This window comes from Penicillium longicatenatum (genome assembly GCF_028827895.1).
Source record: "Penicillium longicatenatum strain IBT 33135 chromosome Unknown contig_7_segment0_segment0, whole genome shotgun sequence".
Classification (NCBI taxonomy): Eukaryota; Fungi; Ascomycota; class Eurotiomycetes; order Eurotiales; family Aspergillaceae; genus Penicillium; species Penicillium longicatenatum.
The window spans coordinates 1,954,128-1,972,401 of record NW_026643124.1 but is presented as its reverse complement, the minus strand read 5'-3'; the positions used below and the strand labels follow the sequence as shown (position 1 = coordinate 1,972,401).

At 47.8% G+C, this 18,274-nt stretch overlaps 8 protein-coding genes across 8 annotated transcripts; 3 read left to right on the top strand and 5 right to left on the bottom strand.

Moving 5' to 3' along the window:
- Positions 1-402: 402 nt before the first annotated feature.
- N7484_010996 (uncharacterized protein) lies at positions 403-1,794 on the bottom strand (the record flags this gene model as incomplete). Its single annotated transcript, XM_057121383.1, has 4 exons — positions 403-1,189; positions 1,256-1,379; positions 1,432-1,567; positions 1,624-1,794. The coding sequence occupies 4 exons, from the start codon at positions 1,792-1,794 to the stop codon at positions 403-405; spliced, it is 1,218 nt and encodes a 405-aa protein (XP_056967137.1).
- A 2,970-nt stretch (positions 1,795-4,764) lies between these two features.
- On the top strand, positions 4,765-8,089 carry N7484_010995 (AMP-dependent synthetase/ligase; the record flags this gene model as incomplete). Its single annotated transcript, XM_057121382.1, has 4 exons — positions 4,765-5,022; positions 5,090-5,838; positions 5,891-6,902; positions 6,953-8,089. 4 exons carry the CDS (start codon positions 4,765-4,767, stop codon positions 8,087-8,089), a joined length of 3,156 nt encoding a protein of 1,051 aa, XP_056967136.1.
- Positions 8,090-8,290: 201 nt separating this feature from the next.
- N7484_010994 (uncharacterized protein) lies at positions 8,291-8,573 on the bottom strand (the record flags this gene model as incomplete). Its single annotated transcript, XM_057121381.1, has 2 exons — positions 8,291-8,346; positions 8,393-8,573. The coding sequence occupies 2 exons, from the start codon at positions 8,571-8,573 to the stop codon at positions 8,291-8,293; spliced, it is 237 nt and encodes a 78-aa protein (XP_056967135.1).
- Positions 8,574-9,138: 565 nt separating this feature from the next.
- N7484_010993 (uncharacterized protein) lies at positions 9,139-9,749 on the bottom strand (the record flags this gene model as incomplete). The annotated part of the gene is made up of 2 exons (XM_057121380.1): positions 9,139-9,474; positions 9,525-9,749. 2 exons carry the CDS (start codon positions 9,747-9,749, stop codon positions 9,139-9,141), a joined length of 561 nt encoding a protein of 186 aa, XP_056967134.1.
- A 1,542-nt stretch (positions 9,750-11,291) lies between these two features.
- Positions 11,292-12,005, top strand: N7484_010992 (phosphoribulokinase/uridine kinase family protein; the record flags this gene model as incomplete). The annotated part of the gene is made up of 1 exon (XM_057121379.1): positions 11,292-12,005. The coding sequence occupies one exon, from the start codon at positions 11,292-11,294 to the stop codon at positions 12,003-12,005; it is 714 nt and encodes a 237-aa protein (XP_056967133.1).
- Positions 12,006-12,183: 178 nt separating this feature from the next.
- Positions 12,184-12,745, bottom strand: N7484_010991 (GFA family protein; the record flags this gene model as incomplete). The annotated part of the gene is made up of 3 exons (XM_057121378.1): positions 12,184-12,339; positions 12,408-12,569; positions 12,638-12,745. The coding sequence occupies 3 exons, from the start codon at positions 12,743-12,745 to the stop codon at positions 12,184-12,186; spliced, it is 426 nt and encodes a 141-aa protein (XP_056967132.1).
- Positions 12,746-13,338: 593 nt separating this feature from the next.
- On the top strand, positions 13,339-14,980 carry N7484_010990 (translation initiation factor eIF-2B subunit family protein; the record flags this gene model as incomplete). Its single annotated transcript, XM_057121377.1, has 2 exons — positions 13,339-13,444; positions 13,557-14,980. 2 exons carry the CDS (start codon positions 13,339-13,341, stop codon positions 14,978-14,980), a joined length of 1,530 nt encoding a protein of 509 aa, XP_056967131.1.
- A 321-nt stretch (positions 14,981-15,301) lies between these two features.
- On the bottom strand, positions 15,302-18,255 carry N7484_010989 (putative kinesin family protein (KlpA); the record flags this gene model as incomplete). Its single annotated transcript, XM_057121376.1, has 5 exons — positions 15,302-15,475; positions 15,528-17,092; positions 17,145-17,987; positions 18,043-18,178; positions 18,238-18,255. 5 exons carry the CDS (start codon positions 18,253-18,255, stop codon positions 15,302-15,304), a joined length of 2,736 nt encoding a protein of 911 aa, XP_056967130.1.
- Between the last annotated feature and the right edge of the window lie 19 nt (positions 18,256-18,274).

Sequence of the window (18,274 nt, the reverse complement as noted above, 5' to 3'; positions counted from 1 at the left end):
TTGTTATCGCAGTTGGTTGGAAGTCGAGAGTTCCAGCTGGGGGGCATCAAGGTTCAAAACCTCCGATAGCGTTTCTCTGTTTCATTTTTTTTATTTTTTTCCCTTATATTTTAACTTTTATCGTTGATCTTGTTCTTCATTTTTTATCCTGTATGTTCAAATTGTAGAGCTTCTGATAATGATTTGGATGAGAAAGATTTTTTTCAGACTTAAGCAACATAAGACTACTTTACAAAGTTTTACTGATCTTTTCCTGTCATTCCATTATTTGATTTCTATTCAAAGACGCCGCTGACCCACTAAAAATCCAGTTATTACTACACCGCAGTCTGTCCATCTTTATCATTTCTCTTGTTGTCATCCGTTGGAGTTCACGCATTACTTGAACAAAGAGCCGACTCCCTATAAAAGTGGTCGGTTTTGCGCCTCCAGCAACATAGGAATAGCCTCAATCACTGACTCCTGGCCTGGACTTTGGCTCCAAATGCCCGTGATCTCCAAGCCAGCCTTTTTAAGCAAATCCCTCCACTGAGTCTCCGATCGTTCAACACCAGCACCAATACTCATCATCTGAATATCAAGTGATGCCTGCATGAGAGGAGTATCAGTGTCGGGCAGCACAAAGTCCACGATCAAAATCCGAGAATAATCTTGCGCCATAGCAGGTATTGTGTTGCGCAGAATCTGAAGACAGATCTCGTCGGACCAGTCATGGAATATGGAGCGGAAGTAATACACTGCTGCACCTTTCACAGGTTGGGGATCCATAAAGCTGTACGGCATGACCTCGATACCAGATTCGCGACCAGAGACACCGTTCAAAACCTGTGGAAGATCCTGCAAGATGACCCTTCCTGGGAGGTGTTTGTACTTCTGCCGGAATTGACTCAAATCATGCCCTTGATTACCCCCGATGTCGACGAGGAAAACTGTGTCAATGCAAGGAATGGAATGACCCATCAATCTCTCGACTGGGTAGACATCGAACCACATTGGTCGCCCTTGTCGGCGACTCGCCATGTACGAGTTGAACAACGTCTGCTGATCTTTGTGCTTGGCTAACCACTCAAACTGGCTTTGACCAACTGCCCATTGCATGGGTGAACTCTCATAGTCTTGTGGGTTAGCATAATCATGAGCACGCAGATACTCTGGCAATTTGCTGAGAGTTGGAACTGCGAGGTCATATCTGACAAATGAGAATTCGGTGAGTGGAGGTTCCGTCAAATAACCATGGCAGGGATCTCCGTCTTACATGCAAGGAATTCCATCACGACCGGCAGGCTGGGTCAGAGCTGCCGTCTTCTCGTTCGCTCTATATACCTGAAATTCTGTGGTTGTGCAGAGACCGAGAGATGCTACGACCCGCATTAAGCGGACTTGTGTGATTGTTAGTCGCGCACGAGGGAAAAACACGATAAGATGCAATACCTATCAACTCCTGCTCCGCACCAGTGTACTCCGATAACTGCGCGGCCGAGATCCCTGTATTCTGGTACTGCTTCTGCATAAGCAGAGGGAAGATCTCTAGATCAACCACGGTTCGGAGCGCGGCATTCTGTGGGGGCTATAGTGGGTCAGATTCAGCTCTCAAAATTATTACGTAGATGTGGATCCTCATACCTGATAAATGAGGCGCTGAACAGTCTCAGATGGACTCTCCACCGCCAGCTTGAACTGGTCAATCATCCGTAGCAGCTCAAAATGGGTTTGTGGTGAAGAATTGTTACTCTCCTGCTGCACTAACTGGCCCAGTCGATTGACCATAGAGTAAAGGGGTGTAGTGACAGTCATATCGGCGTTGAAGAAAACAAAGAAGAAGAGCGTCACAAAATGTGGCTACATGTAGTACAAACCAGGGTGTTGAGTTTCAACAGCTGGCCCTTCACTCCCATTTATACATTTCACATGCGGGCATTGCCTGGATCGTCGGATACGGTGACTTCGGAGGGTTTCGAGGCCAAACCCTAGCTGGAGTCCTGGTCCCAGCTTCATCCCCACCAAACCGCCACTTGGACTCAGCTGCCCGAAAACAGCGCAACATTTAATGCCAGGAAGATGTACCAATACGCAATCAAAAGTGAGTGGAGCGGCTACAGCGGGTTGTCCCATTGGGCGACATTCCAATTTTAGTCTGCGTTAGCTTGGCCCACTTCCCACATCAGCACGACTTGATCGGTAGAAAGCACCGAAGGAATGATACGCCCCATACATGTATGTTTGCTTTTGTAAACGCGAGGTTACAGTGCAAATGTGGGTAGTCGATCTTTCCGATTCCTAATGGTCCGGTTTCATGAACTTTGCTTCAGGGGGCAGAGAACCGCATGTGTTTTCATTATGAGTGATACGGAGAATAAGGCGGACAGAGAGAAGATTAAACGCATAATGCGAGGCGCGTAAGACGGGTCTTGGATATGCAAGGTATATTAATGGTGCGATGTCAGTACGGAGACTCCCTGATAGGGTAGTCGATGCGGAGAATAATCAAGTTGCACGAGTTTATCTTGCGATCAGCTTAATGTGTGATCTAAGTCATACGTCAGATTTGAAGATAGCGTTTCTGTTATCACCAAGGATTGAGCTTGGTGACCTGATCTACTGGTTTGGCATACGAACATCTCCTCCGTTCTCAGTGGCTAGGAAATATATACATTCCTTAATATTAATAGGTACTTGCAGTATTATCTTCCAAAGTACTTTTACATGTGCGTGGCGTTTAGTACAAAGGCGCTCCAAGGATTCTGCCAGAATGAAATGAATCGAAGAATTTTATAGGTTTGATTAGTGTATCTACTTTCAATAGTGCTTAGGATGCACGCATATGTTCATGACGGCAAATATCCCTTGAACAAAGCCACCAGGGGTAAATTGCTATCGAAACGATCCAGTTCAAAATGCAGTCCCGGAAGACCTCACCCAACTCCCTAGGATTAATGGAATGTCAAGATGCACTTCATTGATGTTTCTGGAAAAGCGACCCATCACATTACCAGTGTTCCAGCTCTAGACCAACCGAACTATATTTCCCGGCATCGGGACAACCCTGTAGCGTTCCGCGCATCAAAGAATGTCGATCTCAGTTCCCCGTCACAAATCAAAGTTCAAATAGCTAGCATGCCAGGATCCGATCGGACGGTAAGCATTCTTCCCGGCAATTAGCGGGGCGCAAATGGGGCGATCTTTCCAAGATCCGCCAACGAGCCCGTTTCCAGCACGGTTGGGCTCATCTCAAATCTGAGATCTGTTCCACAGTTCACATTCCGGAGCAGATTTGTAGACCCGACTCAACGGTCCGCTCTCCCCGTTCGGCTCAAGGACCTTGGATACGGGACTATGCAGGAGGTTCCATACCGGGGGTGGAATCCCGGCTCCGTGGATTCGTTCGTTCCGGGTCTTATCTAGGGTCGTACTTAGGACTCGGGATGATGCCTTTGCAGATCTTGGCCGTTGTTGGCTTTGTCTCGGATTGGGCATTGATCGCATCAATGTTGCGAGTTTTAGCTTTGCATGATCATCTTGGGACTTAGAAATGGGCGTTTCAGTATTTATTGCGGAGTGGCAACCGTGACTTGGAAAGCTGGAGATTAGCGCTTACGAAGGCGTCATAGCCAAATTAAACAATCTATTGTTCTCACTTCTATCAACTCCTGGTTGGTGGAGGAGAGTGAGATTGATCTGTCAGATCGTTATCTGAAGTAGGGCTATTCTCATCAGCTGCGCATGTGGCTATCTGCATAAACGGCAAACCGACGTCGGATATTCAGTATGTACCTCTTACTATCCTGAAATGATGATACAGTATTCGTTCCCATGTGGGAATCAATTAGGCCCTGTATATCTAGTACAGAGCAGTGTATGTACAGTAGATTAATGTCTCCACCTTGAATTGCGGTGGGGGTGAGCAACCAATATCATGTCTCTCTCGCCCCAATTTTCCAACTTTTCCGATCTCCACTATTATGACTGCATTTTCTTCAGCCCAGTGGGACTCGAATAATTATTCAAATTCGTTCATTTATTCCTGAAGCGATCTTCCTTCAGGAGGCTAACGATGAAGATCTCCACATGCGATCGACGGGTGTGAAGGATTCAAGATGCCAAGGCTGGACGAACGGAATTTCGATTGCAACCTGGTGATTTGGGCATCTGTGCAGTGTAACTTTGTCTCTGGTTGCGATGATAATCCACTACTGCAAGAGGATAACCCCTGTCGAGGCGAGGCGTTTGTCGGTCATCCCGCATCACTTGGAAATATGCAGCCAGTAGGAAGGCCCAATTGGCCGCTAATTTTCTACAATCGATTTTCATTCGCTCAGGATCCTCCAATTTTCACGAGTCATGCACTTTGCGGAAGTCATTTTGACATCTGCATTGGCATGCCAGCGTCTCTTCTTTGTTCCCGAGTGTTTGTAGTCACATACGGTAGCCACAATCAAGTACCCGGTCACTAGTATCATGTACAGTACCCACTAGCGGTCCATTTCGCCACAATTTTCAGCTTCCAGGCACTCACTTCTGCTTGTAGAAAAATTAATGCCGTTCTGTAGTAGTGGGCGCAATCGTCATAGCTGGCCCACTCAGCTCATCCTTCCTCCGGTCATCCCGAATGCGGTCGGCGTAGAGGTTCGAGTGATGCGCCGTGGCTAAGGTTTGTCTTTTCGAGGCGATGCCCCCTGGGTATATTAAATACGTACCGCTTTTCCTTTTGCTCATCTATTCCCACCTCCTCGAATCTGAGGTTTGTTTTTGACAAGCACCATCGAAATGGGTATCCAACGTGGAACCGCGGCTGAGCCAACGGCCTCTTCGAATGTTTCTGATCCTCTGACAGAAAAGTTCGGCCAGCTCCATGTGTTGGATGACTTGATCCGTCTTCGCGCCGCCGATAGTGTTCAATACCCAATTCTCGCATATCCGAGCTCCGATAGCCATGCCGCATTATACAACTATTATACCGGCGAACAGCTGGACGAGATGATAGACCAAGCTGTTTCGACACTGATGGAAGATGGCTTCAGGCCGGTTTGTGTTCCTATTAATCGCTGTATTGTTTGTTGGCGGCCTGCTAACATAAATCAATATGTAATAGCCTAAGAAAGACGGATGCGTAGTAGCTTTGCTCACCTTATCGGACCTGAGTATGGTGATCACTCTATTTGCACTTAGTCGGTTGGGATACACAGTGATGATTCTATCGCCACGTTTATCGGGCGACGCATGTGTTTCGTTACTTGACACCGTCGGCTGCGAGAACATAATATATGGCAAAACTGGCACCATCCGCACAACAATGGGTGAGATCTTGCAACGAAAACTCATTACCTGTCGCCCGATACCTGCGCTTTCCGACTCCATCACCGAAACCTCGTTGTTGGTTCTGCACAGAAACCGGAACTCTGAGGCCCAGAGGAACAAGATTGCCTTGATTCTTCACTCTTCTGGGTCCACTGGAAACCCGAAGCCCATGTTTCTCACACATCGCGCACTGATGACCCACCCTTTGCGAGGACCGGGGCTAACATCCTTCAACTCCCTTCCCTGGTATCATCTCCATGGAATCTCAACGGCGTTGCAGGCAATGTGGATGAGGAAAACAGCATTCATGTGGAACGCGGCCTTGCCACTGACGGCGGACTCGGTTGTTTCCGCTCTCCAAGAGGCGAAACCTGAATATGTCGCTGCAGTGCCGTATATGCTGCAAATTCTAATTGATGACCCCCACGGCATCGAGGCACTGCGGAAATGCAAAGTGGTTGGATATGGTGGAGCACCATGTCCCGATGAGCTTGGCGACCGCCTTGTTCGCGAAGGAGTTCCTTTTGGTGGATCCTTTGGACTGTAAGTCCCTTTCAAGAAAGTAGTGGTGAATCCAAGTCTCACATATCTGTAGCACGGAAGCAGGTCTCGTCGCTGAGTCTTTGTCCCGACCAAAAGACGACCCTTATTGGAATTATATGAAGTTCTTCGAAAATCTTCTACCTCATATTTGGATGAAGCCCTTGGGAGATTCTCTTTACGAATGCGTCTATTTGGCTGGGCACCCTGCATTGACAGCGTCAAACTCCAATGAGCCGCCTGGTTCGTATCATTCCAAGGATGTGTTTACACCCCACCCCACTATTCCCAATAGATGGAAGTACGCCTCTCGGCTTGACGATCGCCTTACTCTAATTAACGGGGAGAAAGTGCTACCACTCCCTATTGAAGGATGTATCAAACAGCACCCTCTCATCCATGAAGCAGTGGTCTTCGGTGCTGGTAAGACAGCTCCGGGGCTGTTGATTTTCCGCTCCCAAGAAGCGAACGAAGCATCTCTCTCGGACGAAGAATGCTTTGATAATATTTGGCCCAGTATTGAATCGGCCAATTCTCGTGCCGAGAAATTCTCCCGCATCGCTAAAGATATGGTTGCCGTGTTGCCGTCCACCTCGACCTTCCCTCGGACAGATAAGGGCTCTATGATCCGAGCTCAGGTCTATCTGCATTACAATGAGCTTATAGAGAGCATATATGCTAGCGCAGAGGGCCAAGAAGGAGGAACGCGAGTGAGCTTTGACGAAACCCTGTCGCTCTTGACGGATTTGTGTCAGAATGAGCTGGGTATCAGTCTCTCTGGCGCAGAGGCCAACTTCTTCTCGGAAGGAGTTGATAGTCTCAAGGCAATTCATCTGCGTCGCCTTATCCTCCAGAACTTCGATCTGCCCAAAGAGAGTCTTCCTCAGAATGTCGTATACGATACGGGAAGCATTTCGCTTTTGTCGGAGTACATCTGTGCTGTGCAGAGCGGCGAGGATCTTTGCATGGTGGATGATGACAACGTGGTCATGTCTAAATTGATTCAGAAATATTCGTCATTTGAACAGCACATGCCTACTGGCTCTTCATTGACCACAAAGGGTGTTGTAAGTATCTCATTTCTCAAAATCGAAAACCATTTACTAACTCAATGAAGATCCTCACCGGAGCCACTGGGTCAATCGGTGCCCACACCTTGTACGAGCTTCTCAATGACGACTCCGTCTCCACAGTCTTCTGTTTGACACGACGAAAGTCCCCATTGGAAGACGTACTAGCTAGTCTGATTGAGAGAGAGCTTCACATCACTCCAGAACAAGCATCCAAAATCATCGCCCTAACCAGCTCCCTCGATGAGCCAGATTTCGGCCTGAGCGAAGAGCTCATAACACGCATGCGCAAATCCGTTACCCAAATTCTGCATGTCGCCTGGCCTGTGAACTTCAATATCCCTCTATCCCAATTCGAGCCCCATATTCGCGGACTTTACAATCTTCTCCAGTTCTCACTCTCTGTTGAACAACCACAGCCCGCAGTCGTCATGTTCTGCTCCTCGGTCTCCACCACACTCGCTTCAACGTCTACCGAAATTCCAGAATCCCCCGCTGACCTCGGCATGGCTTACATGGGCTATGGTCAATCGAAGCTTATCGGAGAACACATCGTCAGCGTAGCACACAAATCAGGAGCAAGAGCTTACTCACTCCGAATCGGGCAGGTTTCCGGCCATTCAAAGAAAGGTCTTTGGAATGATACCGAGGCACTCCCGCTGATGGTCAGATCGGCCTTGGTTTTGAAAGCCCTACCCAGCCTGAAGGAAACCTGTTCTTGGCTGCCGGTTGATAACCTCGCAGCTACTATTTTGGAACTGACTCGATCGCGTTCGGGTTCGAACACGGAGTCTGAGAAGAAGTGTCTGTCTGCAGATCAAGGCGATGACTCGATCTACAATGTGTGTAACTCGAGAGAGTTTTCCTGGGATGCGCTGTTAGCTTCCTTGGGCCGCAATTTCCAGTTCGATGTCGTGCCTTTTGAGAGTTGGTTGCAATTGTTGAGGGAGAGTGAGGCGAGAGGGGAGGAGCATATTAATCCAGCTGTTAAGCTGATTGATCACTATGAGGCTATGTTTGGCTCAGATTCTTCTGCTGGACGCGCTCTGGGCCCGAAGACTTTTGTGACGGACAAGGCGGAGCGGGATAGTGTTACTTTGCAAAATGGTCGTCTAAGGATTATTGAGGATGGTATTTTGGATTGTTATATTCGTGACTGGACTTCACGATGGATGATGTCGTGATGGATGAGCACCATATTCCCTTTATTACTATTTTCCTTTTGCTTTTTCTTTGGAGTCTATGGCGGTATTGGAGAGGCATTGTGTCGAGCATTACATTGTTGATATTATTACGAGCCCGGACTGCATTATGCTTGTTGAAATCAAGTCATTTTTGATTGAAAATCCTTTCGCTTCATCAGCCAGAGCACCACAAATAATTAGCTAATCAGGACGCGTAACAATTCGAGACTCCGCAAGCGCCTCGATTTCGTCCTGGGCTAGCATGTTGTCAGTACAAATCATCTTAGAGAATGAAATGATTACCGAGTTTCTGGTATCTTCCCGCGTATAATGAAATCATTGGATCCTTTGAATCTGCTTCATCCACGACAATGGGAGCGTCATTTGATAGGCCGTTTGCGTCGCCTTTCTTTTTCAAGGGTTGTTCATCATGCGGTAGGAGAGCAATGGAATCAAAGTCCTCGTCCAAGAGTAGCTTAGACATGATGGTGAGTTTTCTTTTCCCTGCTGTGGCATGAGAACACTAGGGTTAGGTTAATGAGCCCCCGTGAAAGAGATTTATGACCATAATGCAGGCACGAAATATCGGAACCCCACTCCGGTCATCATGGCAATGCAAAGATTTTGGCTAGTTCCAAGACTAACTGTGAAACGTCAATCTGACATATGCGGCAATTGGCCCCGTGGACCCTCGACCCCTATTGCTGTTTTTCCAACCAAGCATTTTTGAGAGTTAGCCCATGGGCTAATCTTTTCTAGCGGTCAAACGTGACGAGCTCCACATGGAGATGGGGCTACTCCACCCAGCAGTGAGCTCCTAGCTAAGAACATGATTGACCTCACTCGAACTATGCAATGTTTCGTTAGATGCTTTTACTGTATACAAAAATCCATTTGTCCGTGATTAGCATTTACGCCGTACTAAGCAGAGTCTGGTCAAACAAAAATGCGGCTCAATTTGGAGCAGCAAGTACAAAGGCTAAACAGACCCACCAATAAAATGTATGACTATTGATGAGAAGTAAAAATATGGCGTTATCTAGACAACTCTAATCTACGGGACTCTCAGCAGGGATTTCAGGCCATTTGCGGAACAGATCCTGCAAATAATCGAGTGGCGTCGTGATAAGTCCGACGGCTTTCTGATAAGGAGGTCGATCGGGCGCGCTAGGGTGCGCACGTGTTGGCACAAAATGTTTTGTACGGTCAAAAGACGCCGCTAGACGCTTGCTCTCGCCGGGTGTCATATTCATTTCAAGATTCCTCAATTCCACTCCTTCGTGATTCACGTGTGCTGCCAGATCCCCCATGAGAACTGACAGGGTGGGGATGAAGCGAGGATCGGTGGATTTGAGGTTTTGAAACACAGCTAATTCTTCTTTGATCTATGCAATTTTCTTAGTCATTTGTCCTGGGCTCGAGTTCGTATTCGTACAGTTTGATGATGTTGTTGCCGATCTTCGGCTGCATCGTCGTGCAGGTGCTTCTTTAGCGCCGGGTAGAGCACTAGCTCCTCGCCTGCAACATGACGGGCAAGTTCCCAGGTGAACATGTTTTGCCAGCGAGTTTGCTCAACTGGATCTTCCGCGTGGATGATTTGATCATAGTAGGACTTGAGTTTCCGGTGATCGGCGCAGATCGTGTCGGAGATGCGATCCATATTTAGTTTGAGTCCTTCTGGAAGACTAAGCCTAGGACTTGTTATGTGACCTGTCTGAATGGAACTATTTCTATTTCTTTCATCAGATTACTGTGCGTGACGTACTTCACTGCCTCTAATCTCCGGAATGAAGCCCCGTGGACACAAATTATGCTGTGGCGCTCTAAGTTCTGGTGGGGCCAGATGATCAAGACAATTGGGGTCACGAAGCATGAACACTTCATTTTTTTGGAGCCCAATTTTCCGACTTTTGCACTGGGAATAAGGGGCCAAAGCCCCCCAAGAGAATTCTTTGCTTTTGTCCCCTCTTCTTTCCCTTCTACATCTCCTGTTAAAGAAAAGGCGGATCATTGAGATCCTATCATGGCTGCGGTTTCGAGGTTCGTGAACGTTGACCCCGGGATTCGACCCCGCGCAAATGCTAACCCTTGACTACTTTTTAGTAAACAACCTGCTTCAGACACTTCCAGACAATCCTCCAAATCCAACACACTTCCTCCGGCCATTCCACAAATATATAATCGAATTTCGCAATGGATGTTGTCTAGCTGGTGGGGTTCGTGTGAGCCAAAGCCCGGTACTGCATCCCGCCAATACCAGAGCGACCCAACTGCCTGCAAAGGGTGTCGCGAGTGGCAGGTCCTTTGCGATCATACAAAACCACAATGTCAACATTGCTATGAACAACAAATCCTATGTTTCTATGTCGACCCCAATCCAAAACGCAAGACTTATCGTCCCCCTTTAACGGATGTACCCCGGATTCGCGTACCTACCCCACGACGACGACTATGAAACCGCGCATGCAGACATGAACCTTGCATTATTCTCCAGCGTTTTTGACTTCAATATGTGTTTTTATTGTTATATCATAGCATGGCATGGCAAATTCTCTCTCCTCACCAAACTTGCCGCCGAGCTGCCAGTGCAGCGCATTGAGGCAGATCATGATCATGGCGTTTATGCCTTATCCTTGTCTTAGTCATTAATTCATGATATATTTGCGATCAGTGCTCCTCGGTTTGTTCAGATAGTCCTGAATGAACCCCCTTTAAACACAAAAAGGGGGGACCTCAGTTGAAGCTGGGGGAATGTGGAATGTGGGGGTGGAATGAATGACATCCACTATTCGGTGAGATGGACCAACGGCGACCAAGAAACCTTACCTCCACACCGCTTAGCACCTAACTCACTGCACACCGGACACTAGGTATTTCCTGCATAATTCTGATTCAGCGTCGGATCAAAGCCGACCGGACGTAGGCTTAAATCGGAGCACTGTGACCCGCCACGGACACTGTGATCCGCACCTCCGCATACATATCAAGGGCTTCATATCTCTTAGCTTGTTGGCAGTGGCTTATTTCATCTTCATATTCAAGGTTATGTTGTCGCTGGGAAGCGCTGACTAGGACCATCTGTGGAGCCTTACTATATCCTATGCAAAATTATCCACCACAGAATTCAATCATTCACACCACAAACTCTAATTGCAAGTTGCATTCCGTCTCCTTCGTCCAATCTGATCTAACAATACCCCAGATGGAATGCGAGTACCGCCGACTGGCGGACGTCATCCGTCAAGAAGCCAAAAACCACCCAGCACCACGCTTCCTCGTCGGTATCGCAGGAGTCCCCGGCTCAGGGAAAACAACCACCGCCGAAGCTATCGTGCAAGAACTCAACAAAGACGCATCATGTCGCGCGGCCCTCCTCTCAATGGACGGGTTCCATCTATCACGCGCAACACTCGATAAGATGCCAAATGCCACAGAAGCGCACATCCGCCGCGGTGCGCCGTGGACATTCGACGTAGACCGATTTATCAAATTTATCGGTCAACTTCGCAACTGGGCTGAGAAGACACCGCTAGCACAGATTTCAGGTTCCTGGCCTGACTATGATGTCATTCATGCGCCGACATTCGATCACGAAGCTAAGGATCCTGTAGAAGATGGATTGGCGATTACACCGGATGTCTCGATCATTATCGTTGAGGGAAACTATCTTCTTCTCGATGAGCCTAGGTGGCGGGATTTGGCGGCTTTGGTCGATTACCGGATTTTCGTCGATACGGATTTACAAGAGGCGCGTGAGAGGACTGCTAAACGACATGTGCAGTCTGGTATTGAGAAGACTCTTGCAGATGGTTATCGGCGGGTGGATAGTAATGATTATTTGAATGGAGTTTCGATTCGTGAGAAGCTTTTGGCGCCGGATATTGTTGTGAAGAGTGTGACGCTGCCTACAACCTAGTCGGATGTCTGGGTAGAGCGACATGAACTACGATTTTTATTTCAACATTTGATACCTAATGCAAGGAATATGACGGGTGCCAATTTTGCAAATCGTTGTAGTTTTACCACTGGATGTTGATTGCGGTTGTTACTCCTTAACTGCTTGTTTGTGCACAATATCTGCTCACGTTAAAATATCATCTGGGATTTTGTAGCAAAGACCGTGACTTACTGGGTATTTCTGGCATCCAGCTTTCTCGACTTTTACAGAAGAACTCGGCTTTCGGCGGCAGTGCTTCAGGATCATCCAACGTTCCAACGCAAATATAGCGAAAAGTGTCCTTGGCAGGCTCCTGTCATGCTATCAGTAAATTCCGATTGCTTATAAAACACCCAAAAGTTCATTGTAAGAGTTGTTTACCCCATATTCCAGAATGAAACTTCCGCAGTTATCACAGAACTCGCGGTGGATTATAACTCCAGATCCATTATCTGCCGCATGCTCTTTCGGCGCCCCGGCTAGTAGATGGAATGCGTCCCTGGGAACTTTGGCCGTGAGACCATAGTTTGTCCCGAATGCTTTCTATCAATTTTGTCAACTTCTGGTCAATCGCAGGGACCTTGTGGAAATCTTGGAACTTATCCACGTACTTTGCAATTTCGACAGTGGCAAAGTGACATACGCGCATCGTCGGGAGAAGCCAGCTGCAGCTCATACTGGATGTTTCGACAATAACACGACCCGGTATATGCTGGCATCTTTGGATTGATCTTTACTGGGATTTTGTATCTTTGGAGAGCATAAAGGTGTCTATTTCGATCTTCAACGCGTTGGCGAATAATGACGTCATCGATCCGTCTGACAACTTTTGGAAGCAGGAAATGATACTTTGTCCGAAAAGAGGTACTGTCCATCTACATGCATATACATACGTTCTTGACATAAATGTACTGATCTGTCCCAGGGGTGTTCAGATAGAAAGGCTTAGTACTTAATTGATAGCTCCTGTCATTAGACGAAGTTCATCGCTGGGTATGAATGTGGATATATAGAAATAATTAGGCTGACGATGTTACAGAACCCTTCAAAATATTATGGGAATTTTATGCACATTTGAGTCGACGATTTGGTATGAGCTAGTAGTCACCTGAAGGATACCAGACTATACAGTGATCAACATAAGCTTAATCAATGTCTTGTTCTTCATGCATGCAATACATCCATGCAGGTTCCCCGCGCTGATGTTATTATGACACGCATCTCAGAAGCCCGACGATTTCTAATCAACGTCACCCCTAGATTGTGTCGGAATTCTTCAGTTGTCTTAACAATTCACTACGGTTTATTTAAAATGTCAAAACAACACAGTGAACCAGACTTCAATCCAAGTTCCGTGGTTTCATGCTTCATTTTCTCAGCTGAAAAGGCCAACCCACAGGTCGCCTTGTTTCGACACAGTGCGAAAGTTAGAACGTACCAGTGGGTATTCTAGCCGATTCGCCCCTCCAATCAATCGTACTTGATGGCTTTTAGTGTCGATAAAGCTGACTTGACAAAGAAACCATTTAGCGAATATTTCGGGAAACATAGACGCACATGAAACACCACTGGCGGCTGCATGGCGGGAAATAAAGGAAGAAACCACGTTGACTTCCCAACACCTCGAATTCTGGCGGTATGGAAGGCCATATCCTTTTAACGATACTAGTGCAGGACGAAAATGCATGGTGCATCCCTTCGCATTTCGGCTTAGGCACAACGAGCAAGATGGCCTGCCTGACAAAATAAATTGGGAGCACAAGTCCTGGGAATGGCACGATCCGGGAAAAGTCGTGGATGGTGATATTCTCGGCGATGTCCCTCACCTAGCAGAAAGCCTTGGACGAGTCTGGTTCGAAAGAGACATGAATCAAGGGGCGAGCGAAGCATTACAATCCTGTCTAGAAGAGCTGCAGGTGAATCAACAGAGCGGATCCCACGAACTGACTTCCCTCGCACTGAAAGGATTTCGCGATGTGTTGGTGCATCTAAAGGACGATCCGAGGTGGTGGGACACTACCCGACTGGCAGCATGGCACATATGGATCAACGGTGGCCAGAGTATAAGCATTGGTACCTTGAACGCCTTACTAGCGACTCTGGATGATATAGAGGATGTATATGACCGCGATATCGACAACGAGGACAGATGGGATTGTACCCTTGCCGTACTAGATTATCACCTGGAGAAGCATCGCATGCTTCCATCGCACATTCAAGATTCTTTCATCAAGTATCTGCAGACGCACTTGATCCCTAAAGAGAATGCGCAATCGCAGAAGCTCACCATTCTCACTCTGTCAGCTAACGCGACTATTCGAGATAGTTTGTTGGATGTTCTTGCGTCAACACCCATCTCCCATCTGGATATACACATTCTCGAGTCTCGTCCCCTCTTTGAAGGCGCTAGCATGGGCTCGTCTTTACTCGCCGAGTCCCAGGCAAAATTCACATCATCACCAGATCAAGTTGTGAAAGTCACAGTGCACACAGACGCTTCTGCGGCTCTAGCTTCTGCCAATGTGGACTTGGTTCTTCTGGGCGCGGACCTGATTTCCAGCTCGGGATGCGTGAGCAGTAAGACTGGATCATTGCCAGCGGTGCTCAGTGCGAAATATATTAGTCCGAATGCTAAGGTCTTGATCCTTAGTGGGATGGAGAAAGTCTCAGATAGGGATAGGGAAGACTTCTACGTGCAGGAATGTGATACTGCTGAAGTGATGAGCAGCTGGCTTTATAGTGGCATCAAGGGAGTGAATATTCTTCAGGGATTGCGGGAAATTGATGGACCTTCGGAATCCACAACTCATGTGGACAATGTTTATTTTGAGTGGGTCTCGGCAAATCTCATCGATGGGTATGTTTGTGAAGATGGGACTGTTGATGTCGCGACAATTAAGCATAAGGCACAAGAGGTGAAGGAGAGGGCAGACAGATATTTCGGGAATTTGTAATATCGATAGCCTTATAGGATTTACGTCAATTGGTACCCCCACTATAGATATCCATCATGTTACGATAGAGCAAGGAAGTAACCATAAATAGAAAAAAAAAAGCCTATGACTGTCCATTGATCAAACCAGTTGCATAAAGTCCATAAAATAAATCAAGCGCCATGGTAAGACCGGTATGTTCAAAGACTCGGTTGCTAAGATAAAAGAAAATCATTATTCCATCCCAAACACCGGAGGTAGAGGACAGGATCGTAAAAGACCTCTGACCTCCCAACAAAAGAAAGCCGAACTATATGCAAAACGGGAGAGGTATCATCATGTTCAATCGCGGACACGCGCTTGGCGCTTCGCGGTGCCGATGTGAGTGTTGTGTACTTTGGTGGCAAACTTCAAGCTTGTCAAGGTCTCTGACAAATGCGCCTGCAAGGGACTAGCCATGACAAACATGAGCGTCTTGGAGTTTCCACCCAATGAGAATTGAAGGAGATAAGTAAGCTACACAGTGTTAGTACTCGGGACGAAAGTAGATTAGTGTGAGGGGTCAAACCTTGCTGTTGCGGTAGGGTATGTGACCACCGTCCTTGCCTTGGCCAAGAGCAGCAATCACATCACCAAGAGAGCTGAGACTGCGGTTGATGTTTTGAGTCTCCTTTAGGCGTTCACCAGTGGCCCCACTATGGCTCAAGCGTTCGCTTCCAGCTAGATCAACTAGGTTGAGAGTGCCTTCGCTACGCTCTCCAGTGATGTGGTTCTCACCAGTCAGTTTGAGAATGAAGACTGAATGAGATCGAGATGACCGCTCATTGGCTTTGGTGGCAGCCACTGAGCGGTTGGCATCTGCATTCCGGAGGATAGTCTCGACCATTTCAGGCGAGTCCAGCTGAACAGTAGTGATATCGGTTATGATGGTTTTGCCACGCTGCATATCGTGGCGGATATCATGCTTTTTCTTATCCAACTCATCCGGGTTTCCGAGTAGATCGTTGAGATTCTCATTGTAAACCTCGACAAAGTTGCCTTCCATTTTGTACCGCCAGCCCTTCTCCTCCAGCCCCTGCGCAGTTTCATAGATCTGATGGACAGCGCGAGGGATCATGCCGTCTCGTGAAGACATGGTGTGGGTTTTACCACTGCCGGTCTGACCGTAGCAGAAGATGCAAACATTGTAACCATCCAGGGCACTCTGCACCAGTTGGCTGATTTCGTCGAATACTTCGGCGTTCTGGGTGGAGGGACCGAACACGCGATCGAAGGAAAAAGTGTTGTTCTTGCGTGAGATGGTACCAAGACTGCTCTTCTCCTCAGGTCCCAAGACATTGATCTCCTTTGCATCCTCAAATTCATCAGGGTATTGCATTGGCGCAATCATGCTAGCAGGTTCGTTGTTGAGGGAAGGCCGAACACGACAGAAAACACGAATGTTGCCCTTGAGTTCCTGTACCTGGTTATGAAGCTTACGACGTAGTGTCTCTTCCCTACGCAGCTTTTCTTTGATCGCGTCAGTTTCAGCCAGTGCATCCATCATATCCTGATTGCAGCGCTCAAATGCTTGAGACTGCTCTTCGCGTCCACCTTCAAGAAACTCAATGCGGGCTTTGAGGGCTCTAATAGTCGATTCCAATGTGACGCCATTGCTGCTGGCAATGTCAAGGTTTTGTCGAAGGTCGTAGACTGTCTTGCGTTCACGATCGATATCAGCTTTCATAGCATTAAGCTCGCTCCGCAGTGTACTGATTTCACGCTCCTTATTATTGAGTTCAATCTGAGACTTCTGAACGTCCATCGCAGATTGGGTGGTAAGGTTACCGAGGTCTCGGACGCGTTTGGCTTTCTCATCCTCGATTTCGCCCTCAAATTTGCGCTTCAGGTCTCTGATCTCCTCCTGGTGTCGGGCTACCAAAGTATCTTGCTGCTTCTTATTGTCCTGACTCAACGATTCGATCTCGATACGGTGCCGACCTTCCAGATCATCCATCGCAATATCTTGGTCCCGGCGCGCATCGTTCAAGGCTTTTTCCGCCAGCGCTAGCTGATTTTTTAGTGATTCCATCTCAACACGCAATTCAACGTTAACATCTGCTTGTTTATCACGAGAACGTTCGAGCTCGCCAACTAGATTTCAGAGTCAGAATCGTGGTTCAATTAGATTTACCAATTCACTTACTTCGGGACTTGTAAAGTTCAACGGTATCTTTCAAACCAGAAGCTTCATGCCCTTGCTGATTCAGACGCGACATGACTTGTGCCATCATGTCGTTCATGCTCTTCTCACGGGAATCTTGGTCCCAATCTGTATCTGAAACATGGTCAAAATTTGTCAACAAAGAATTTTTGCTAAGAAACAAGTGTGGCCTTGGCTTTTTTGGTGATCTCCCAGGGCTGGTAAGTGGCGTCTCGCAGGGCTTAGATGGGGTGATAATTGGAACCCTGGATGGATAAGCCTGCTTTGCCGGGCTGAGTCCTGGGAAACCCCTGATATTCGTAACACGGGCAGTAGTGACAATTGAGCGAGAAACAGGTTGCTCGAGGAAGCCCTCGGAAAGTGATGTAAAACCAGGTGCCGAGACAAGTTGAGGCACACCATAGTATGAATGACTTCCATCAAGTCCGTCGAGAGATCCAAGGGGGCCAGAAAAAGAACGCAAAATAGACGAAGGAGAAAGAACAGATGGCATACCCTTTCGTTTTCCAAGAACACTTCCGGCACTATCATCGATGTGGGTATCGAGGGAGGTCGCCGGGCGCTGGATAGAGCTGTTGAGCCTTCGGCCGCCGTAGGAGGTCGCAGGGCGAGGCATGGCAGATGCTCCGCGCGCACCATAGCCAACTGTAGCCGAGAAGTTGGGGGTTGTTCCGCGAGTGGTTGTGGAGCCTGATCGAGACATGGTAGACGATGCGAACGAGTTTCCTCGCGCATGCGCCTTGGACGTGGTAGAAGATGGGCGGACAACTGAAGGCTGTTTCTTAGGTTCTGGGGAGGGGGAGGGGATGGTCCTAGATCGGGTGGCTTTGAGCAGCTTATCAGTATATCAATTCGTTCATCTTTTGATAGTCCTCCATACGTGAAAGGGCCTTATTAACCAGTGTTCCGGGTGGCATGATACCCGAACGAGAGTTGACAGTGGCAGAATTCATGTCGCGCAAGCCCAAACCACCGGCTTGAGGGATGCGCGACCGAGTCGACGCTCGCGATTGAGTCTGCCGGATTTCGAGTTAGTGTTGGCGCAATCGCGACGGAATGTAGGTGTTCTGTTTACAGTGTTCTCTCCATCCATGGTGGGATTGGTAGTACGC